Below are 25,617 nucleotides of genomic sequence, written 5' to 3'. Positions count from 1 at the left end.
GTCCACTCCACCCACCCCCGAACCAAAACCGCCCTCTAACAACCTTTGCGCCTGGAACCCAATAACCACTGAAGACACCGTCCGCCTGATGAACTCCATCCACTCGGGATCGCCAACCGACCCATGTCCCCACCACATTTTCAACAAAGCAGACTCAATTATCGCACCCCATCTCGGTGACGTCATCAACTGCTCCTTCAACTCCGCTACCTTCCCGGAAAGCTGGAAACATGCCGAACTCAGCGCCCTTCTGAAGAAACCCACAGCAGACCCCACTGAACTCAAGAACTACCGCCCCATCTCGCTCCTCCCATTCCCTGCCAAAGTCATTGAGAAAGCCGTCAACAGTCAGCTCGCCGCCTTCCTCGAATCCAACAAATCCCTCGACCCCTCACAGTCCGGCTTCCAAGCCAAACACAGCACCGAAACCGCCCTCATCGCAGCAACAGACGACATTCGAACTCTACTGGACAACGGAGAAACAGCTGCCCTCATCCTACTTGACCTCTCCGCAGCCTTCGACACAGTCTGCCACAGCACCCTCATACAACGCCTCAGCAACGTCGGAATACAAGGAAAAGCATTAGACTGGATCATCTCGTTCCTCGCCGAAAGAACCCAGAGAGTCCGCCTCCCCCCTTTTAGATCAGAGGCCACCGAAGTCATCTGCGGCGTACCACAAGGATCATCACTCAGTCCCACCCTCTTCAACATATACATGAGTCCCCTACATCCATCGCACGCCAACACAACCTCAACATCATCTCCTACGCAGACGACACCCAGCTGATCCTCTCCCTCACCAAAGACCCAAACTCCGCCAAAACCAACTTACACGAAGGAATGAAAGAAGTAGCCGAGTGGATGAAGAACAGCCGTTTAAAACTGAACTCGGACAAAACCGAAGTCCTCATCTTAGGTTCATCCCCCGCTGCCTGGGACGACTCATGGTGGCCACCGGCCCTGGGAACCGCACCCATACCTACGGACCACGCACGTAACCTGGGCTTCATCCTGGACTCCTCCCTCTCGATGACCAGACAAGTCAACGCCATCTCATCATCATGCTTCAACATCCTACGCATGCTCAAAAAAATCTTCCGCTGGATCCCCACCGAAACAAGAAAGACGGTCACCCACGCACTGGTCACAAGCCGACTGGATTACGGAAACACCCTTTATGCCGGAACCTCAGCCAAACTACAGAAAAAACTCCAACGCATCCAAAATGCATCAGCCAGACTCATACTAGACATCCCCCGTCAAGCTCCATTTCCGGACACTTGAAAGACCTCCACTGGCTCCCCGTCAACAAGAGAATAACGTTCCGTCTCCTCACCCACGCACACAAAGCCCTCTACGACCTAGGACCCGAATGCCTCAACACGCGACTGTCCTTCTACACCCCCACCCGCCAACTACGATCGTCCAATCAAGCCCTCGCCGCAATTCCGCGCATCCATAGATCCACCATGGGGGGAAGATCCTTCTCCTACTTAGCGGCCAAAACCTGGAATTCTCTCCCCACCCACCTCCGCCTTACACAGAACCACCTCTCCTTCAGAAAGCAACTAAAAACATGGATATTCGATAAGTAATGTACCCCCCCTCCCCCCAAGCGCCTTGAGACCCTCTGGGTGAGTAGTGCGCTATACAAATTTTTGAACTTGAACATGAACCTTGTGGCGCTGGTGAACAAATAAATGGGAAATAGGTTATGAGGAAAGAGATAAGAGTAATATGCTGCCTGAAAAAAAAGTAACAACATCCTGGCAAAAGCAAACAGTGATAGGGAATGCAAGATCAAGTAAAGCGTGTGAAATGTAAGCAGGAACAACATGGTTACCACGGGGCTCGCAGACTGCTGTGATATGTCGCTGGCGATGGAAAGGTGCAGGGAGATGCAGCCCTGAAGCTGCAACTGAAATATAAAGCATGGTGCTCTTAAAAAAGAAGGGTGACACACTGAGAGTGTAAGTATGCTGGAAGTAATGACAAACATGGAGGTGGGCGAACTGAAGAGAGGCCAGAGCCGCGTCGGCCAATGGACGTGCACAGCACTACCGAGGTAGCGCTCGTGACGGCCATTGGCTGTCGCGCGCAGCGAAGAGGATATAAACACTTAGGGCCCCATAACGATGGCGGGCGGACTTTGTCCGCCTGCCACCGTAACGGTAAACGGGACTGACCGCCAGCGGTGCGGTGTTCCCACAATGCCAATTAGGATGCGCCCGCCACACTGGCGGGCGCATTCTTGCCATTAACATAGCGGCGGGCGGTCTGTAAACAGCACCCGCCGCAATGTTAAGGGAGCATGTTGAGCATTGCAATGCACAACGTGACAGGCATCGCGCGATGCCTACCACCAGGTTCCTCTGACCGGCGTGATCCTGCCCCGCATGGATCCGTGATCTGGACTATTAGGTTCAGACACTAATAAGATAAAAATAAGGATGATGTAAATTCATACAGGCCAATCAGCCTTTTGAACTCAGACTACAAAATGTTCATGAAGATATGGGCAGAAAGATTTGTTCTGGCAGCCCAGGAAGTAATCCATCATGATCAGACTGGGTTTATTGCAGCGCTATATGGCCACAAATACGGAATATCTAATTCAGGCATTGGACTATCTGAATGCCAATTTGGTGCCAGCTTGCATTTTAATGATCTATGCCGAAAAGGCATTCGACTTGGTGAATTGGGAAGCCCTATTTTATTCTCTCGGCCAATTTGGATTCCCGGCGCAAATAGTTAAGATGCTACATAATATATATGCTGGAGCATCTGCTCAGGTAATAATTAATGCGAAACAGGCCGGGAGGATTAATGTAACAAGGGGCACTAGGCAGGGCTGTCCCTTATCCCCCTTGCTTTTTACCTTTTTTTATTGAGCCCTTGGTGGCAAGGATTAGGGATAATGCGGCTATTTTGCCCCCTATCATCGGCATGTCTAAACTAAAACTATTTGCCGATGACATTATCCTTTATCTAGCTCCTGAAAAGAAGGCAGTTGAGAACTTATTGAAAGAGTTTAAAGCTTATGAAAAGATCGGGGGATATAAGCTAAATGCTAAAAAAACTGAAGTCCTTGCTTTAAATACAGATATAGGGTTTCTCCCTAGTTTCTTGCAGGTCCAAGCTGCAAGAAAGGACCCAATTAGATATCTGGGTATTTTTGTAACTGCAGAGTATGATAGGCTTTTTGGCCTGAATTACATCAGAATGAAAAATAAAATTAAGCACCTGTTAGATAAATGGCTTTTGCTTCCATTGTCAGTGATTGGCAGGGTGTCAATGGTTAAAATGTCAGTCCTGCCTTTACTTATATTTTTGTTTACTAATGTACCGCTAAAAATTAATTTGTTTTTTTTAAAGAGTTAGAAACAATGTTAAGAGGATTTATCTGGGGCAATAAAATTCCGAGAATTAAGCTCCCGGCGGTACAACTCTCAATAGATCAGGGAGGGTTAGCGTTACCCCACCTAAAGACATATTAGGAAGCTGCTTTTTTTTACATAGTGGCAGGTCTTTTGAGGGTTTATCAGACAAGAGATAATTTTTTCTTGGAGAAAATGGTACAAGAAGCAGGTTCCCAAATCCCAATTTTCTTAAAGACCGCAAAGCTTCCTAAAAAATCGAGGTATAAGACGTTGAAAGAATATACAACGCGTTTGCTGCTGATTTTAAAAAAACATGGTTCTGATGGTTCCCAGTATCTAAGTTTGTCTGAATGTAGCAAAATAGGCCTTCCATTAAGTTTGTCTAAGATTAAAAAATGGGAAGTGTGTGGGTTTTGGGAGTTGAGAGACTTGCTAGTCCAAAATAGGGTTATTAGCTGGCAAGAGGTGGTAACTAGAACGAACAATCTAAGGCGACCGTCTTTTTTTGAATATCTACAGGTTATTTATTTTATCAAAAAGGATGTAAGTGGCCTGTTGAATGCCCCTAATAACGTACTAAATACCCTTTACGGAAGGAAGAGCAGCGGGATAGGGCAGTGGTATAAATTGCTCCACTGCTCGGGTCAATCCCCATTGATTGATAAACATTTGAATAAAGTAAGTCTCTCAACCCAGTGCATTTTCTCTTTGAAAGATTGGGAGGCTCTCTGTTTACTGGGAAACAAATCTTTGCATGCTGCTAACTATAAGAGGATGGCCTTTTTGTCCCGTTGGCTAGCTTATTATACGCCTGAGGCTATGGAAAGAATGTTTCCTGGAACAGGAAATAAGTGTTTTAGATGCTTAGCACATGGTCAGGGAGGATGGTATCACATCTTTTTTGCCTGCCCGATGCTGGAGTCTTTCTGGAAAGAGATATTTGCGGAAATTGAATTGGCCATTGGAAAATCATTTTTGCCTATGGTAGAAGCGGCCTTTTTCGGTATAAGCAAGGACAGGAGCAGGTTTAACAAATCTGAAGAGGTATTTATATTTATATCATGTGCGGTTGCTCGCTCTTTAATACTACAAAATTGGAAATCAAGGGAAATTCCATCACTGATAAAATGGTTCAATAAGATGAGGAGAACCTGTCTTTTTGAAAAAGCATACGCGGGCAGAGTAGGTTCTATTAGGAGGTTTGAAAGGAATTGGAAGTATTTTGGGGATTTGGAACAATTAAAGCAGGGATGAGTTGAAAAAGAAGGATGGAGATAAGGAAAGGGTTTTTACATTCGACTGCACTAGCACTTTCTAGATTTCACTTTATTATAGCTTTTTGCACTTGCAGTAGCACTTTATTGCAGGTTTTTGCACTTCTTTGCAGTGCCACTTTATAGATTGCGGATTTTGCACAGACCCTTCTTGATAAAATTGTTGATTGTATTCCCTTTCTGTGTTTGATGAATTTTTTCGCCTCCTCCTAATTTTTGTGTCTCATGTCTGATATATATATATACATATATATATATATTTTTTTTTAAAGCCTTTTAAATTATTGAAATGATAATTGAAAATGAAAAATGAAAAGATGTTCTGTACCATTGATTATCCATTGCTATGTTCAATAAAAAATAAAAAAAATAAAAAAAAAGAAAGAGATAAGAGTAATATGCTGCCTGAAAAAAAGTAACAACATCCTGGCAAAAGCAAACAGTGATAGGGAATGCAAGATCAAGTAAAGCGTGTGAAATGTAAGCAGGAACAACATGGTTACCACGGGGCTCGCAGACTGCTGTGATATGTCGCTGGCGATGGAAAGGCGCAGGGAGATGCAGCCCTGAAGCTGCAACTGAAATATAAAGCATGGCGCTCATAAAAAAGAAGGGTGACACACTGAGAGTGTAAGTATGCTGGAAGTAATGACAAACATGGAGGTGGGCGAGCTGAAGAGAGGCCACAGCCGCGTCGGCCAACGGACGTGCACAGCACTACCGAGGTAGTGCTCGTGACGGCCATTGGCCGTCGCGCGCAGCGAAGAGGATATAAACACTTAGGGCCCCATAACGATGACGGGCGGACTTTGCCTGCCTGCCACCGTAACGGTAAACGGGACCGACCGCCAGCGGTGCGGCGTTCTCACAATGCCAATTAGGATGCGCCCGCCACACTGGCGGGCGCATTCTTGCCATTAACATAGCGGCGGGCGGTCTGTAAACAGCACCCGCCGCAATGTTAAGGGAGCATGTTGAGCATTGCAATGCACAACGTGACAGGCATCGCGCGATGCCTACCACCAGGTTCCTCTGACCGGCGTGATCCTGCCCCGCATGGATCCGTGATCTGGACTATTAGGTTCAGACACTAATTCCTTAGAGCGGTTCCCGGTCAATGAATACAGTACCCCACCGGTGGAATTGCAGATACGACCACAGTGTCGATCCCCCTCCTTTGCTCCTGGGCCATCCACGACCCCCGGCACGTAATTTGTCCGACACCATGATGATCGGCTAAACCTTTGGATGCCTGTCCCTTTTGCCTTCAACTTAGGCATAGAACCATCCCTTGGCTTGGAATGCCCAACACCAGACGCCTTGGACAACCAAGTACAGTTGTACAATTGTCCAGGTTTATAATTCAGGCAAACATTGTCAGTCCTGATAATGATCCTTCATTTTTAATGGGATCGAAATGCCGTCGACAGTTGATGTAGTTATGCACTAGCTCTCCATCGTGTGACCCAACTGTGTTGTACTACATGAGCACAGCTAGATTGATTCTGTTACTTTATTAGAGTCTCACTAGTTTTCTAACTTTGCCTGAGATACACTTTTGTAAATATTGTTTGTCATGTTTTATTGTTTTGTGTACTGGATGCAGGATTGCGTCCCACTGTAATTTTTTGTGCTTTGAAATCTCCCTTCTATTGTACATTGATTAATAAACAGGGTCCGGCTGGACCCCTTATCATTATAGTGCAGATCTTGGCCTATAATCAATTCAAGTTCTTACATAAAATTGTCAAGGACCTCTGTTGCTTTACATACCACCTTGTGTATGGCAATGAAGGGGGATACCATAGGTACACCCCAGTGCAGCCACGCACCCCCATGGGGGCCTCCATCGGGCACCCAATGTCATTCACCGCATGCCTTTCCATGGCGGAGTCTCCGCCATGGAAAGGCATGCACACCACATGCATCATAATATGGATGGCGGTAACTGCAAGTCACCGCCACCATATTGTGTGCCTTTTCCGCTCGGCTGGCGGAAAAGCGGCCGATGGACTTTCCGTCCACCGCTGTACCTACCGCCATGCTAATGTGGTGGTGGGTAAATAGGCTGTTGATCGCGGCCGGATCGCAACCGCCTGGCCGGCGGTCGGAATCCGCCCGCGATCGTACTGCCTACGGAAACCGTAGTTGAGCGGTGCTCCTGACCAAAAAATGGAAGTGATGTATCGGGAGCGCCAACCAATGAGAAGCCAGCAAACGAGTGACACAGGAGTTAACCAATGCCAAGTAGCAGGCGGGAATACACTTTGTATAGTGATTACAGCAGGTCTTCCAGACAGCGCATGCCTGTGCCTAGGCGCGACCTAATGAATACTCGAGGATGATTGGGGAATAGCACTATGGTTTTATTTATGGTGACATAGGCATCCAAACAGCAGGTAGTAAAGCAATGAATCAGCAATTAAACCCTTATTGTATAGGCGATGTACATGTACCAAAGGACACACATTGGTCCTCAATTTCAAGCTACATCTTATGTTGGTTCTGCAGTTTAACAAAATGACTACTTGAACCCAGCACCAAAATGTAATGGGAACACAAATGAGGCAAAATAATCCTCCTGGAAATGCCATGGCATTGACAAACAGCCCTTCCAGGCAATGACAACCCATCAAATTCACATGAAGGCCAATGGCTGCTGATGGCTGACCCAAGGCTGGCTCTCTCTTTATACCTCTGGATACTTCGTTTTGATGTATTGATGACACGATCTCTCGTACTAGACAGCGAAAGCTCTGTCCGGCGAGGCTTAAAAATGGCAAATTAAAAACTTAGCTGTAGAGATATTCCAAAGTGTAAAAACTCAGAAAGGGAGAAACAAATTGCATTGTCCTTTTCTCCTGCTGTGGTGCCAGAAAAGAAGGGAGTTTATGAGTCAAAGTGTAAAACAGCTTACAATGTGGAGCTAAACTAAGGAGGCACATTTATTCAAATTGAAAGAACTCGCAGGTATGCAGCAATGTTAAAAATGTGTAGAATAGATGCGCCCTTGGTTTTTTTTTACACTTTTTTTGCCAGATTTGAACTTAGTGAGGACATCTCACTTGTTCAGAAATGGGAGCAAATGAAACCCTTCCAGCTTTTTTTGAATTAGAGGTTATATGCCCCATGCATCAACAGAAGGAATTCCGATTCCTAAATGGCAATTTTTAAGGAATCTCTATTTAGGAATTGCAATTCCTTATGCATGTAGGAATCGCAAAATAAATTGCGATTTCCAAACATTACCTAATAGTGATTCGCAAATTGCGAATCGCTATTAGGTAATATCACTCCGTTAATTCCTATCGGCCAATAGGCCCATAGGAATGAATGGGAATGCATTCACAAATTGCGATTACCAAATTGGTAATCTCAAATTGCAAAATGCAATTCCAAGGGTGCCAGGGGGCCTAAGGCCCCCCTGATGCACACCTCAAAAAAGATAAGTATGCACATGTGCAGCAAACACAAGCCCTAAGGCATGTGTGTGCTAAACATCACTTAAAAAATGCACTTTTGTGCATTTTTCAAAGCATGCGCAAATTACCATCAACTTCAAGTTGATGGTAATTAGCATTTCCTCAATGCACAGTTTGCATTTAGGAAAGGCTTGATGCTTCGGCATTAGAGAGTCACAAATTGTGATTCCCTGACTGCATTCCCAATTTAGGTAATCACAAAAAGTTGCGATTACCTAATTTGCGAATTCAAAGCCTTTGATCTATCGGAAAAGGCCTATTTCCGGTCGCAAACGTGCTGATTCTGTGAATCGGCCCGTTTGGGACCAGAAAAATGCTGGATGCATGTGGCCCTATGTTTCCTGCTTGGTTCTCACAATGCGGACCATCTATGAACATGTGTCCACATCAGATTCCAAAATTTAAAGGGATTGTCAGTCAGTTTTGAGACTGCCCTGAAGTAAGGAATAAACATCAAACTAAATAAATGCTTCGCTTGACGTGGCACCTTTAAGAACCCTTGTGGAATTGGGCCTGCATGTTCTTCAGTTTGAGTGGTAGTAAGAACTGCAGTCTGACAAAGAACAATATACGGACATTCCTAATATCTGTGCTGGGAACCGCTCACTTCCTGACCTGCACCCCCATCTTTCTCATTTAGTCAACTGGTTTCTACGTGTCTGCTCCCTCTTTTGCGACAAAAAAATCACATGTATAACAGTATTTCTTTTTTTAGCCTGCAGTGCCATATAGCTGTTTTCAGGCCATGTACAAGTGTTTTTCCACACATGTAGGCGATGTAAAACAAATCTACTGCTGACATTACTTATTTGAAGTTGGTGTGCTGTTCTGACTTCGGCCAGACAGCACGCTCCCCGGAAGCTCCGCCAGAAGTTTTCCGCCGCATCCAGCCCAGCAGCAGAGTTCGAGCCTTGCGCCCGACTCTGCAACAGGTTTTCAGCTTAATTGGTTTTTTCGCGCTCTGACAGTGCGTGTTGTGTGCTTGTGTGCTCCGTGTCTGTTTTTCTTTTATCTGCCTGATTGTTTGTCTTAAGCGCTGTAGCGCCTTGCCGCCCCCGAGCCCCGGTGATCTTTTCCTCTTAGCCCCGCCCCCCTCCAGTCTCCCGCCCCCTCCCCTTCATAGCGGCGACTGCTGAGCTATCGCGCGCAGTGGGCGCGCCTAAAGCAAGCCCGTCTGCGCCCCTCCGTGCCTGGACCACGCCCAGCGCCAGGACCCCTGGTCCTCCAGTCCGCCACCGCTACACACCCGCCATCCTTCTCGCACTCCAACCCGGCCGCCACGACGACTGCATACAAGCCTCACCAAGCAACACACATGGAGCCTTCTCGGGCGCTCTCTGCAGAAGCACCTTCCCCAAGGACGTCATGTCATTAGCCAGCAAAGTGCCGCCTACCACCAAGCCTGCAAACACCATCAACTGCATCCTCCTCAACGTACGATCCCTGCACCGGCACGCCATAGAGATATGGGACCTACTCGACACCCTCGCCCGGACGTCGCATTCTTCACTGAGACCTGGACTACCGCCAGCTCCGGGCCAGACATCTCCACAGCCATACCAGACGGATACAAACTCAAGAGGATAGACCGCCCCAACCACCCAGGGGGAGGCCTCGCCATCGCACACAAAGCCTCCATCCAACTCTCCTCCTCCAGTCCTAGCTGCACTCTTCCCAACCTAGAACACCTCCACTTCCAGATACACACCAACCCCAGAACTACGCTTCGGGGCACGCTCATCTACAGGCCACCTGGTCCCCGCACACAACCCACCACCGCCATCACGGAACTCGCCGCAGCCCACGCCATCACGTCCACGGACTACATCCTGCTTGGAGATCTCAATTTCCACCTCGAAAACCTCCGGGACCCCGACTCCAAAGTGCTACTTGAAAATCTTGCCAACCTAGGACTCAAGCAACTGGTCAATACTCCCACCCACATCGCGGGGCACACGCTGGACCCCATCTTCGCCGAAGGGTCATCAGGTTCACCCACACGACCCATCGCTCCTGGACAGACCACCAGTGCATCCACTTCACCTTCAGATCCAGCACCGCACCCAAACAAGCCCCGTGCCCGCCCCGACGGAACTGGGGCAAGATTACCGAAGACCTTTTCAACGCCACCCTCCTCCTCGAGCCCCCCTCAGACACCGCTGACACCGACGCCGCTGCCAAGCAACTCCACCGGTGGATCACCAGTTGTGCAGACAAGCTGGCTACTCTCCGCAGTCTTCCACTGCACGTCCGGTCAAAGCCGCCTGGTTCACCACCGAACTCCTCGAGTCCAGACGCACCTGCAGGCGTCTCGAGAAATCTTGGAGGAACCAGAAGACCACCGAAGCCCACACCGACCACAAGATCGCCATGAAGAACTATCACCAGCTGATCAGAGAGACCAAAAGAAAGTTCATCAGGGAAAAGATTAACAACAATGCTGCCAACAATAGCGAACTATTCTACATCATTAAACAGCTGACCAAGCCCTTATGCGAAGTCTTGGACATCACATACTCCCAAGATCTGTGCAACAAGCTCAGCACCTTCTTCCACCAGAAGACCATGACTCTCTATGAAAATTTCAACAAGCCTATCATGACCTGCACCCCCACTACCACCACCACCACCAAACCTACTATCACCACTTGGACCCCAGCATCCGTTGAACTCATCACCACCATCATGAAGAAAACTCGCTCAGGAGCCCCGATGGACTCCTGCCCCCGCACATCTTCCGCAGAGCCTCCGCAGCCATCGCCCGTACCATCAACTCCTCCCTGGCATCGGGGACTTGCCCAGGGGACTGGAAACACGCAGAAGTGAAGCCCCTCCTCAAAAAACCATCGGCCGACCCAGCTGACCTCAAGAACTACCAACCTATCTCCCTCCTCCCTTTCGTGGCCAAAGTCACAGAAAGGCTCGTAAACACGTTCATAGAAGATAACTGCATCCTGGACCCCTCCCAATCCGGGTTCCGGTGCAACCACAGCACAGAGACTGCACTGATCGCCACCACCGATGACATACGTATGCTTCTCGACCAGGGACACACCGCAGACCTCATCCTCCTTGACCTCCTAGCTGCATTCAACACCGTCTCACACCGCACACTAACCACCAGGCTCCGTGACGCAGGACTTGAGGGCGACGCCCTCAACTGGAATCGATCCTTCCTCTCCGACAGAACTCAGAGGGTCATACTCCCCCCTTTCTCTCCGAACCCACTGACATCGTTTGCGGATCCTCTCAGAGCCCTACTCTGTTCAACATATACATGGCCCCCATCGCCGCCATCGTCAGACAGCACGGACTCAGCATCGTATCCTATGCGGACGACACCCAGCTCATTCTCTCACTCACCAGCAAACCCGAAGACACCAGAATCAGCTTCCAGGAAGGAATGACAAACGTGGCCAGATGGATGAAAGACAGCTGCCTCAAACTGAACTCCGAAAAGACAGAGGTGCTCATCTTCGGGCCCGGCCATCCATTTGGAACGACACCTGGTGGCCTCCCGCCCTTGGGCCCCCCACCCCGATGGATCACGCTCGCAACCTCTGCATAATCCTCGAGTCCTCCCTCTCCATGAACTGTCAAATCAATGCCATCTCCTCCACCAGTTTCAACTGCCTCCGGATCCTACGCAAAACTTTCAAGTGGATCCCCCCGGACTGCAGAAAAACCGTCCCACATGCGCTCATCACCAGCCGTCTCGACTACGGCAACTCACTTTACGCCCGAATCAACAAAGCTCTACCACGCAAACTCCAAATCATCCAAAACGCAGTCGCCAGGCTCATACTAGGGTTACCGCGCCACGAGCACATGACTCCACACCTGCGAGAACTCCACTGGCTTTCCGTGGAAAAAAGAGTTACCTACAAACTACTCATGCACGCCTTCAAATCCCTCAACAACATCGAACCCAAATACCTCAACAACTGAATGAGTTTCCACGCTCCCAAAAGGAACCTCTGCTCAGCCGACCTCGCATTGGCAGAGGTCCCCCGCGTTCGCCGGAGCAGAGCTGGAGGGAGAGCTTTCTCTTACACCGCAACCACAGCTTGGAACTCTCTCCCATTGGACATAAGACACTCTCCAACCCTGCAAACCTCAAAACGGGCACTTAAGACCTGGCTTTTCGACTGACCGGAGCAGCCCCCCACACTCTTTCCCTTCGCCAGGGCCTTGAGACCCTCACGGGTGAGTAGCGCACTTTACCAACCCCTGATTGTTTGATTGATTGATTTATTGACTTTAATACTGCTTGCACACTTTGTGGATTCTTATGACAGACACACAGGGAAATTATCTGTATTTATGTGCATTTGTATGGTGGGAACCTAAGTGAAAGGAAAAAGAGTGCTTTACAGTTCTTAAGGCAAGGACACAGACAACATGTGAATAAAGGGTTAGCTGGTTTCTAGGAGTGCAAGTAAACTGTTAGTACATCATGATGTTAATTCAGACACTGGGTGCAAAGATGGTGGTGGCATGCTATATTTTTTCTTTTTTGAACTTCTTCATCTCCAGTTTGTTGGGGTCCTGGCCGTGAGTGTGTCGAGAGCTTGTCAGCCAGATAGATAAGCAGCGGTGTCAGTCATGATGGCTTTGTAGATGATGTAGTTGGTTTTGAAGATGGTGCGGGCTGGAGTATATGTATGAGTGAGATCGCATCTCTTTAACCCTTTAGAACCCTTTAGAACGCCCGCACCACGGTGGAATTGCCGCCGCGGTAAATGGGTTAAACTCTAGGTAAGCTGTGCAGTGGCACATAGAATAACTTTTGGGGCGGGGGGGAGTAGGGGTACTCAAGTTTTGTCATTGATCAGGACATTGCCAGAGTCCAGAATCAAGAGTTTTAGGTTGTGAGCTGCAGTTCTGAAGTTGTTTTCGGGGAGGAAGGGTTTCACTTCCTTTATTAGCGAGAGCTGGGACCATACTGGCTTTCTTGGTGTTGGGTTCCTTGAGAGTGAGATCAGCAAAATTGGCAAAATTGGTTACTATATTTATGGAAAGGCACGTCACTTTAATGCACAAGCAAAAAAAGTAGAATTCCTACAGTGTTGATATAATGAAACTGGATAATGTTGAGGACTGCAACCTAGTCAATATATAAAGGTTATTTCCACTGGAGTAAATGAGGTTGATGCATAACAAAATGTTTTCAAAAGAGTTTAATTACTTACATTCTCCTTGTGCATGAAATTATATATTTTCTGCTTTCTGTATGTGTGCCTATTGTAGCTTTGCTACATTTGTTTTTGGTGTTATGCAGAAGCATTTCTAATTAAAAGAAACACTGAGGATAGGGAAACAGGAGCAATGAACACTGACAGGAAGAACCTAAAAAGGGGCATGGAGACACTAGTGATGTGAATAACTGGGACAGCAGGCAGTAACATTGGAATGTAGAGGGACGGCCAATGGGGACTGATAGGAACTTGGGTTAAGGCAGGATTAATACAGATTGCTTAGATACTCCTATTAATGAGACAGGGAGTATAGTTACTCTGGTACTAAGAGATACTGACACAGGAGTAGGGAGACAGTAACACTGGGGGCATAGAGACATGAGATGGAAAGCAAACTCACTGGGGAGTTAGATATTGAGACAGGAATGCACAGACACTAGTGCAGAGAGACATGAACAATAGTACAGGCAGACAGTCACGTGGGCAAGCACATTCTAATATTGACAAAGATGTGCTTGCATTGTGAACTATGAGAATACAATTGAAGTAGGCATTAGGGCTGGGAGATACTGAAACTGGGGTCTGGAAAACAATGGAACTCAGCACTGGAAGACATAATATCCAACAGGTCAGAGTGCGGCATTAAAAAGAAGGAATGCCACTGGTAACCAATGTGATGTTTTCTCATATAATTGCTTTAATCCACAATTGTACCTTTCTAAATTATTTTCTTTTGCTTAACTTAGGTGTGTCCAACATGGCGGGCAGCGGTGTGCCAACACTGGTTCTTTATCTATGCACTTACCATCACGTCGTACTCTCTAATTCCCGATGGAAGCCCACATGGCCAAACTACAAAGTTCCTGTAATCCTTCCACAGTCTACCTTCAATTTGGACAAAGCACAGTTTAATGCTGAGACGCACTTGGAGGTTGCATCATCATGTGGTCCTGAGTGTCACAAGCATTCTCCATCGCCATCGTTTAATGAACTGAAGGAATATTTGTCATATGAGACCTTGTACTCTAATGGAACCCGCACCGCCACCAAAGTAGGCATTTATGTCATCAACAATGGCGGTGAGTCTTCGAGGGCCAGATCTCGGACAAAAAGGCAAATTTATGGCCAAGATAGCAGATTTAGTATTTTTGGCAAGGACTTTTTGCTGAATTATCCATTTTCTACTTCCGTGAAGTTGTCCACAGGCTGCACGGGGACTTTGGTGGCAGAAAAGCATGTTCTCACCGCAGCCCACTGTATCCATGATGGCAAAAGTTATGTGAAAGGAGCAAAGAAACTTAGGGTGGGATTCATGAAACCCAAACTGAAGGATGGGGGCAAAAAAGTTGATCAGATGAATCCTGCATTTCCTGAAAAAATGAAGTTCCAATGGATCCGTGTCAAGAGGACGCATGTCCCAAAAGGTTGGATTGAAGGAAACGCAAACGACATTGGCATGGATTATGACTACGCCCTATTAGAACTCAAGAAACCACACAAGCGAAAGTTCATGAAGATTGGAATTAGCCCATCAGGGAAACAGCTTCCTGGAGGCAGGATTCACTTCTCTGGGTATGACAACGACAGGCCTGGCAACTTGGTGTATCGCTTCTGCGATGTGAAAGATGAGACCTACGACCTTCTGTATCAGCAGTGCGATGCCCAGCCGGGCGCCAGCGGCTCAGGGGTGTATGTGAGAATGTGGAAGAGACCCAAGCAGAAATGGGAGCGCAAGATCATTGGAATCTTCTCAGGGAACCAATGGGTGGACAACAACGGGGTTCCTCAGGATTATAATGTGGCCGTTCGCATTACACCACTGAAATACGCGCAGATCTGTTACTGGATCAAGGGCAACTATGCTGACTGTAGGGATGGATAATCCAAATTACATCTAGTATGAACAAAAGCACTTCAGTGACCTAATCTCCTGTTCTGGGAGAGCCAAACTTTGTTTGTCCAAAGTGTATTTTAAATTCTTGTATTTGACTCGTAATTTACAAAAAGTGATCCAGTGACTGGATATTTAATGCCTGACTTTACTTAAGCTGCCAAAAAAACAACTACACAAAGGACAAAAAAAAAAAAAAAAGCACGATTAAGCAAAAACTTTCCAAAAATCTCAAAGTTTCAGAACCGTAGGTTAATCCTCCTTTTTCTGTTGCAAAACAATGCACATGAAAATATTTATAAGTTTTGATACTATACACTCATATTAGAAACATTATAAGGAAATAATTGTGTGGAATCGTTCTGCATTTTTTGTTTTACCATTTGTATGTCGGTAATGTGCTTTTTGCACTGCCTAACTCTAAATTACCTGGCAATGGTTTCAAATTGCCTTTCGGATAATTATCTTAAATGAAAAACATGTTCTCAGGACCTGCAGTGTCTGCAAACGCAATGCCCAATATATGCTTTATGAACTTCACATTTCTTTGTTTTGTTCTGTGTGCCTGTCAGCACTTTCTATTTTTATGAAGACGTCTGGTATTGCTTCAGGTTCATACATTTTTTAGTTTTTGATCTCTTCATTTTTTATGTCTGTTCTGTGCTGTTGTTTTGTTCCTCAGGGCTCACTCATTGCAGAGACAGGAATGACTTTAACATCCAGATCCCAGGTTGCAGACCACTGTTTTTAGCTTAACACTTTGAAATAAAATGCATTCCTTTATGAAAATTGTTTTGCATTAATATATTGATATCTATAAATATTTATTTTTACTGGATCTATAGATGTGGCTACTGATTCTATTGTTATTCTGTACAATATGTTGCTGTAATGTTCAGTGAGTACTTTAAAAGCACAAGCTGTCCTCCATACTAATTACAGACTGGGAGAAAACTATACATGTAGCTTCTAGGATGACGTTAAGACATACTGCTAGTTGTCACTGTTTAAGTGTTGAGTAAAACCTCAACAGTGGGTATTTTCATGGTAAGTACATACTTCTTAAAATCAGGTGATTATGAGATATTAAGGAGAGAAGTCATCTGTTTTGGAAGCCTGCACATTTAGACCTGTTTACAAACATTGGGTGTATCGTGGTCTCTCCTCTGCATTAGACTCCTACACAGGTGGTGATCAAGGAATTGAGGGAACAGCTATAATGGAAACATCAGAGTTTACAGTACACCATTTACATTCCTGATAACAATCAATGGTGAAAGCACTACTAGATGGGCATTGGAGCATCTTGAAGGAGAATAGAGTGTGGAGGTGGTGCACAGGTATGTGCCAAGGTATGGTACAGTCAAAGACATTGATCCAATCTATTGTTCTGTTCATTTTTAAGAGAGACATCGAGAAGATACATCAAAATATTATCGATGATCTGGCTATCCAACTGGCTCAAGAGACTGTCTTGTTTCTAGGCTCTTCAACAGAACACATCATATGATGCGGCTTCACCTCAACAACGTATGGCCGGGAGTTGGCCAAATTCATTGGTTTAATCCTGAGTACATCTCTAAATCTTCCTGATCATTGAGCATATTAGATCTTTCACCACTCCAGTTTGAGAGTGGTAGTGGCTCATGAACTGAGGGTGGATCATTCCAGTGAGGTGCGCATTAAAAAAGATGGTTGCAAGTTCCTTTGTCAAGAGCCTGAGAGACAGAGCTTTGCCTCAAGGGGTTTGGTGGGAACACATTCTAGATTTTGGAATGTTGTTCAGGAAGGAATATTTCCTGAATCTTTTATATATAGATATATATATATATATATATGGCCTTCCTCGGGAGCCAGCCTAGTGAAGTGCAAACATGGGTTTGTGTGGTGGAAGCAGTGAGGGCCCGAGACATGCCAGGCTGTAGAACATTGCATAGCCTTTAGCAGGGCCAGTTTGTACTTAGGAAGGGCTGTCAACATACCATTACTGTAGTCTATTCTGAAAAGTATAGAGCATGTTATATCTAGTGAGGTGACCTTCACAGATATAGTCTTTCTGAATTGTTGAACAGTTGTATTTCTGAGAAGTGAAGAAACTCAAAAACCTTGCGATAGACTACAATGTGCTTATTCTTTCTTCAGGGTGTTGAAGAGCGATCCATGATCTTCATATAAAATAAAACAGTAGTCGTAGAGACTCAGTTGGCATGTCTTTCTCAATCCTTATCTTTCACCACTTTAATGACAGCCCTTTCCTTGCTGTGAGCTGGCCTAATGCCAGAAGTGTGATGTAGTTTTGTATTGTTCTTGTTTGAAATGTAAGGCCTCATGATGTGGTGGCTGTTAGGATCTGATGGGTTTGCTGAGGTTTGTTTTTCAAAAAGTTCATTATTCATATCATCTGTAATCTTCATTTGTTGCAGTTAAAGGTTGACGTTTTGTGCCTACAGGGACTCTAGCCATGTCCAGAGTTATGGGGATCAGATAGAAGCTGGCTAGTTTCAGCAGGAAAGTCAAAGAAAACCTTACAACGTGTAAGGATGAGTTCTACAGCACTCCTGTGGCGCGAAAGTCGCCTACGGGCAAATTGGCTCATAGTAATCCACCTTAAGACAGAATTATAATTCTGTTCTCTTTTATTTAATCCAATCATATTTCATCATATGATAACGAGTTTGTTGGTGAATATACATCTGCGATATTCCAATAGTTCAAATATGTATCAGGTTCTCATCCTTACACGGTGTAAGGTTTTCTTTGACTTTACTGTCCAGCACCTCGAGGACTAGGAGGTGGTCATTCTCAGCACCCAAGAGATTTTGAACTTTTCTACAGCTGATTACTTGCTAACGTTTACAATTGGAGTGCAGCGGTTTCCTTTCTTCATTTTGATTTAGTTTTAGCAGGAAGGCATGTCGATGACTATCAACGGAGGAGGATGAAGACTTGACAATTTTTTTGAATTTCCTTGGAGGATGTGCGGAATGCTACCCACTACTGTTGCTGAGATAGAGGCGGTAATTTAGAGTTTAGCAGAGTGGGTGAAGTGCCATGAATTGGTGGGTCATCTGCTCACCCCCCCATTTAGAGGGTGGGGCAACACCAGGGCTTTTACCGCTGGAGCCTCAGGTGGCTCTTGTCAGTCAAACCCTGGACGTGATGGCCCCTCTGTCCCTGGAGCCACCAGGTCATCAAGACGGTATGGATGTATGACGTTACAACGCATACCATTACAACGCATAGTGCTTTTAGGCGCTGGATAGTGATTTATTTAATTTACTATTCCAACTCCAGTCCCCGTGGATAGTAGGGAAGGTGTTGGATAGTATATTAAATACATTCCCTATCCTAGAGCGCCCCCCAGCGCTATGCGTTGTAATGGTTTGCGTTGTAAAAGTTGCGTCGTAATGGTAGTGCGTTGTAAAAGTTTCGTTGTAAAGGATGTTTCCCAGACGGTGTACAGCCTTTACAACGAAACTTTTACAACGACATACCATTACAACGCAACTTTTACAACGCAAACTATTACAATGCATTGCTCTGGGGGGCGCTCTAGGATAGGGAATAGGTTAATTTACTATCCAATAACCTTCCCTACTATCCACGGGGACTGGAGTTGGAATAGTAAATTAAACTATTCACTATCCAGCGCCTAAACGCATTATGCGTTGTAAAAGTATGCGTTGTAAAAACTGCGTTGTAAAGGCATGCGTTGTAAAAGCATGCGTTGTAACGTCATACATCCCATCAAGACAGCCTTTCCACCCTATTATGGCATGGTGACCATCACTAGCTGTCCCTGCCGCGGACTGCCATGCCACATATCACAATCCTTAGCATGGAAATCCTACAATAACCTCGAAATGGAGGGAATCAAAGTTGTCGCATTTTTTTTTCAGAAACACACTCCTGCTTTGAGAGTTGAAAAATAGAAAACTTTGCTAAATGGAGCCAAAACAACATGGCACCTGCTCAGCAAAGCGCGCTGGCTCCAGAGCAACGACTGCACTGGCAGGTGCTCTGAAGCATAGAGATTCTCCTCAGGTAGGCAAGGATCTGCAAATATAGGGTCCACTTCCAGGAGATCAGTGGCCAGCATGCCTGCGGACTGGGACACAACCATTACAACGCAGTCAATACAACGCAGTCATTACAACGCACTACCTATACAACGCAGTCATTACAATGCAACATCCTTTACATCGCAAGCCATTACAAAGCATGTCACTACAACGCATGCCATTACATCGCATACAACTACAACACATGCCATTACAACGCATTTATTTTTTATTTTTATTTTAGCGATTTGTACAGCGCATGGTGACCCGAGGGCATCCCCGCGCTAAAATCTTGAAGGCGAACCTGAGGGCAGACAGGGGGGAAATTTTTATTTAGGGAACAGTATCGTTTTCAATTTCTTCCTGAACCGCAGGTGATTGGATTCCAGTCGGAGGGTACGGGGGAGGGCGTTCCATCTCGTGGAGGCATTGATCGAGAAGCGGCGGCCACCTGAGCGTGTCTTCCTATGCCTGGGGACGTTGGCCAGATTCTCATTTTCCGAGCGGAGGGACCTGGAGACTTTGTAAGGGGTAACCAGGTTTCTTAAGATGTTTGGGCCGGAACCGTTAAGCAGCTTATGTGCAGTGCAGAGGGTCTTGAAATCGACCCTTTGGCGGATAGGAAGCCAGTGGAGGTCCTGGATTGCATGCCTGGCTGATGCTCTGGAGGGGAGATTCCAGAGTAGCCGGGCGGCTGCGTTCTGCGTTCGCTGGAGTTTGGTGAGGGTAGATTCTGGTGCTCCGAGGTATATCATGTTACAGTAGTCCAGCCTTGCGAGTACCAGGCCCTGTACTAGGAGTTTCCTGGATAGTGGCGGGAGAAGTGGAAGGATCTTCCTGATGGAGCGCATTAGGCCAAAGCAGGTCCCTGCTGTCTTGGTGGCTTGAGTCTTCAGTGACAGCTCGGGCTCTAGCCAGACTCCTAGGGTTTTGATTTCCTGTTTCGGGGTGGGGATTTCTCCGAAAACGTCTGGCCAGACCGAGGGAGGGATGGTGGACCACTGCTTGCCCAGAAGCATGACCTCAGTCTTGGACCCATTTAATTTGAGTGCTGACTCGCACATCCAGGTGTGTATGTTTTTAAGGCAGTTTTGGAGATTGTCCGGGTGTTTGTCCAATTGGGAAAGTGAGACGACTAGTTGGGTGTCGTCGGCGTAGCTTACTATTCTAATCCCAAAGGGGGTGACAACGTCTTCAAGGGGGGCCATGTAGACATTAAATAAGGTTGGACTTAATGAGGACCCCTGGGGGACTCCGCTCGTGAGGGGGAGGGTGGCAGAGTGGAATTCGCCATCCCACACCTGGTACGATCGCCCTGAGAGGAAGGACTCTATCCACTTGAGCGCTGAGTTTGCAATCCCTGCAGCAGCTAGCCGATGGAGAAGGACACGATGGTTGACTGTGTCGAAGGCTGCGCTTAGGTCCAGGAGGATCACTGCCACTGATCCTCCTGAATCCAGGATGCATCTCGCCTCCTCGATGACAGCGAGGAGGGCGGAGTCCGTGCCATGACCTGGACGGAAACCCGTCTGGGACTGCCGTAAGATGTTATTGGCTTCCAGGTAACATGACAATTGGCCATTGACCAGTTTCTCAGCCATCTTACTGGTACCAGGGAGGAGAGAAATAGGTCTGTAGTTCGCCATGTCGGCTGGGTCAAGCTGGGGTTTTTTAAGGAGTGCCTTAACAATTGCACATTTCCAGCTGGGGGGGACCGAGCCTTGGGAGAGTGATGTATTTATGAGCTCCGTAATTGTGGGTACTACGACTGGGGCAATAGTTTTGAGGAATCTGATCGGGACGGGGTCTAACGGGGATCCACTTTTCATTTTGGTTAAGGTGGATTCTACCTCGTCTCTAGTTACTGCTTTGAAGGAGGTGAGCTGAGGAAGCGTGCTATTTACTGCGTAGTTAGCGAAACCCTCGTCATTCGAGTTGTTGGGTAGGCTGGGAGGGGGCAGAGATGTTAAGATGCGGTCGATTTTGGCGTTGAAGTAGTTGGCCAGCTCATTACTTCTGTCCACAGGCGTAGTGTTAGATGAGAGTGGGACAGATTTTTTCAGTAGCTCTTTAACGATGAGATATGATTCCCTTGCCGAATTAGTAGCGTTTTTAATCCTAGTATCATAATGAGAGGCTTTGGCGATTTTTAGGGAACCTTTGTATAGTCTCACCGTTTGTTGATACTCCACTTTACTTGCGTGCTGCCAGTCTTTTCTCCATGTCCGTTCAGCTTTTTTACATTGTTTGCGAAGGACCCGGAGTTCCGGAGTATACCATGGAGCGGATCCTAGTTTATGGTTCTTATTTTCCCGAGTTTTTATTGGGAGAATGGAGTCAAGGGAGGTGGTAATCCAGGTTCTGAATTTACTGTCCGCGGTGGTCGGGTCTTCCGAGGGAGTCGGGATCGATAAATTCAGTGTTTTGGTCCAGTCCTCAGGGGATAGTCTGGCCCATGCTCTATCTTTAATGTAGGTGGTGGGTTTGTGGAGTTTCTTGGCTACTCCTGGAATGCGGAAAGGGACCATGAAATGGTCCGTCCATGGTAGGGGAAGGGACTTAGTGACTTGAAGAGTGGTGTCATTCGTAAATACTGGATCAAGCAGATGGCCTTTAGTGTGCGTGGCACCAGAATTAGCTAGATAGAGGCCAAATGTTGCCAGTTCTCCAATCAATTCAGCCGCTCCTGTATCTGTGGGGTCATCGAAATGGATGTTAAGATCCCCTATTATGGAGAAGTTGGGGGTGGAGTGGGCTTGCGATGCGATAGTCTCAAGGAGCGCTCTAGTGAAAGAGCTCATATTGCCGGGGGGGCGGTAGATTAGGAGTCCCACAAGCGTGTGGGTTGGACCTACGTGGATGGAAAATTGGAGGCTTTCAGAGTCCGTGATCTGGGCGTCGTGGATTCTGCAGGTAAGGTGGTCCCGGTAGATGATCGCCAGGCCTCCTCCTCTACCCAAAGGGCGGGGCTGGGATTGAACCAGAAAACCTGGGGGGGTAGCCAGGATGACGTCTGAGTCCGAGTGGTTTGTAATCCATGTTTCTGAGAGGAACAGGATATCGAGCTCATGATCCTCAATAAGATGGTTGATTAGCAACGCATGTCTGGGGAGAGAGCGGCAGTTCAGGGTGGCTAGTTTGAGAGCTGTGGGCAAAGTATGTCGGCAGGGGAGCTTGAGCTGGACAGGGCGGCAGCGAGTACATGTATTGTATGGGCCTTCCGGATCATAGATATAGTTACATGTAATATCAATAGGGGGTCTAAGACTAAGGAGGTCACGGCGTGAATAGCTTACCCCAAGGGCTGTCTGGTCCGGCAGGGGTTCTGGCCCTAGGCCCGGCTGGGCGCGGACGGGCGCAGACGGGCTTGCCTTAGGTGCGCCTTCGGCGCGCAAACGGCGCTCCCGTAAGGTAAGTAATGGGAAACAGTAATTTTTACCCCCACACTATCCAACACTTACCCTACTGTTGCCCTAAAAGTAGTATGCGTTGTAATGGTATGCAGTGTAATGGAATGCGTTGTAAGTGTAGTTTCTAAAAATGCGTTGTGATAGCATGCTTTGTAAAATCATGCAGTGTAATCAATGTTGTGATGTAAAAACCGCTTTGTAAAGGCATGTATTGTAAAAGTTTGCGTTGTAACATGTCCTAATCCTGCGGACCAGGGTTTAAATGTCCCCAGTAACATCATGACTTTCACCTAAAAAATTCCCACAATAAGACAGCTCACCTTTGGCATGTATCATTTTAGTTGGGGCTTAATAGAGATAATCAGTTGGGGATGAGTGATATCACTACAAATTGTTCTTGGAACAGTTGTTCACCGTGTCTGCAAGGATTGCCAGGTAGGTAGCTTTGTCCTCTGTGATGCTTATTTCGTTTGTTACAGCTGAAAGTGCCTGCAGACCCCCTGTGGATGACAGTTTCATGTCGCTATAATACTTAGTAGTTATTTTCTTCTCCCTGATTATTGGAACTAGTTCATCAATGGGGCTCATCACAGTGTGGTAACAGACTTCGAAGTCTTTCACATCTAACTCTTGTTTGTCAGAATTAGAAGAAAGGGGAGCTACAGGTACACCCTTCCTCTCTCTGTACAATATGTATTTGCACTTAGAAAAATGACCCGTGTTCTTGCGTTTTCAAAGTTAAGTGTGAAGAGGAATTGTAGATGGTTTGACAAGTTCACAAAAAACTGATTCTGGCACTAGGAAGATGTAGGTTTCGGTCTGATACGTTCCAACAATAATGTGTTGCTGTGGTTGGCTTGAGAACCTAGTTGGATAATATCATTGCTTTTTACAAACATTGTGAAACTTGATTCTGGAGAAGTCATTCTCTCTTTCCTAAGGAGATAAAAGTTTCCTCTGAAAATTTATTTTCTGAGTCTATCAAATAAGTAGTGTTATGGCGGATAAAATACAGTGTTTTATCTTTGATATGGGAAGATGAGATCAACTTTCTATCATTCTGGAGCGGAAATGTTTGGATGCCCATCACAGATCATTCAGAAAAGTTTCTGACAGAGTGAGATGCTTGGTGCTGTGCTGCCAGATCAGATCAGCATGGTCTACATACCATGATACACACATCTGCAATTATGACTGAGGAAAATAAGCCAGCATGCTGGCATTCCATCCAAGAGAGATGGAACTGTTACAAGAGCTTTTCTTCACACATAAGTATAGGTAAAATGTACATTTTATTGCACATCGTGTAATACATTTTGTAGTGCTCTGAATAATACTACAAAGTGCAATTTGCGAATCAGGCCCTTGGTGTCTTGGCTGAGGTTCACCTTCACACAGTTATGATTGTGAAGAGGAAGACAGGACCTGAAAGTAATAAATCACAAGTTCAAATTATATGCTGCTATTGCATAGGTACATAACCTTCTGCTTATATTACAGCACAAATTTGTGAATAATTTTTCTTTTGACCAAACTTAAATTAACATTGAGATATAAAGTACCATTAATCATAACTTAGGGGCGATGCAAATGAAGAGGTCATTAGTATGGTTATATAAGGTACGGGGGATTTAAGTGTTAGTGGGTGTTGTACAACGTGTACCTAATGGTTAAGAGGAGGAAGAAATGCAATCAAGGCAGCCTATCTTACAGAGGTAAAAAATGATGTCTTAAGATCAACTATTAGTAATAGGGGGATGGAACTTGAACAGTCATAATGGATCATGCAGTTGCTTTATTTCAGCGTGTGACAGGTAACAGCAGGTGTCCTGCAGCAAACACCTGAATGCTTCTCTTAAGGCGTTGGGGATGATTTAGAATTTGTCTGAGCATAGCACTTCCAGAAATTATCAATGTCCCACCACACTAAAGTCACATATCCCACCAAATTTAGAAGTCGGGGTAACAGGGGGTTTCTACCAGTGAAGCCTCTGCTGCGGACACCTTTGTCCCAGTGGGACCATCTGCCACAGGGGCACCAAGGCACTGTTGCAACGCTCCACCCCATTTTGGGCAGGGATTCTGCCATTGATTTCTTGAGCTTGGTACTGTCATGCAAGACATGTTATTTTTGAGTAGGAACATGTATACAATTGCTTTATGTGCATGGAGCAAACTGCCTATACATCAGGGACATTGTTATTTTGCTTTTCAGCAACAACTCTGTATTGACACGTGGTTTGTAATTGTAATTGTAATTCTGAAGCTTATAAAGCGCATGGTTACACTTACCAGTGTGTCCCTGCGCTGAATAAACCGCTGAGGAACCCGTCCTGGCCTGTTCCTGTGAGGTGCCCAACTCCTGGGCACCCCCCTGGTGAAGCCAGGCATCCTTAGCGATTAGGGCCGGTGTGGAGACTAAGCAAGCTATTGCCCAGAGTTGCAGCGTGGGACCCCATGATTAGAGTAGGCACCGTGCCAAAAATTATCGGGTCCGCGGACATTTGAGCTCAAGACCCTGCCGCGACGGGAATTGAACCCTGGTCCCGGGCCAGACCTCTGCATCAGGGTCTGCCATTCTAATCAGTGAGCCACACTCCTCCATGTCGTCATCGAACTGTGGTGAAAGTGCATCCACCACACCAGTGTGCTCCCTGCCTAATCAGCCTCTATGTTGTGAGGATTTGAAAATATGTTGTGGGTCTTTGAGGCTACATTTATATGGTCCAATGCCTGAAAGGATGTCATGATTCCTCAATGCTCAGCTCTCCTGGTCCCCCATCCTATACAAAGTCTCAGCTTGGAAGAGTGCAACACACATCTGGGTTCAAGTGGGAGAAAAAGGGAAAGGGAAGACTAATAAAGAGATGCCAGCCTCGGTCTCCAGGTCAGCATCGTCAAAGCAATCTCAATCACTC

The 25,617-nt window shown here is 46.4% G+C and overlaps 1 protein-coding gene across 1 annotated transcript in view; it reads left to right on the top strand.

Moving 5' to 3' along the window:
• The window catches only part of PRSS23 (serine protease 23), a 54,524-nt gene extending 38,452 nt beyond the window's left edge, over window positions 1-16,072 (top strand). Inside the window, exon 2 of the mRNA XM_078658436.1 lies at window positions 14,084-16,072. Coding sequence (XP_078514562.1) covers window positions 14,095-15,219 — 1,125 coding nt within the window. The 5' untranslated portion in view covers window positions 14,084-14,094 and the 3' untranslated portion in view covers window positions 15,220-16,072. The remainder of the gene's footprint in view (window positions 1-14,083) is intronic.
• The last annotated feature ends 9,545 nt before the right edge of the window (window positions 16,073-25,617 follow it).

Source organism: Lissotriton helveticus, chromosome 8 (assembly GCF_964261635.1).
Source record: "Lissotriton helveticus chromosome 8, aLisHel1.1, whole genome shotgun sequence".
NCBI classification, from domain to species: Eukaryota; Metazoa; Chordata; class Amphibia; order Caudata; family Salamandridae; genus Lissotriton; species Lissotriton helveticus.
The sequence above is the reverse complement of the archived record's forward strand: the minus strand, read 5'-3'. Positions and strand labels throughout refer to the sequence as shown.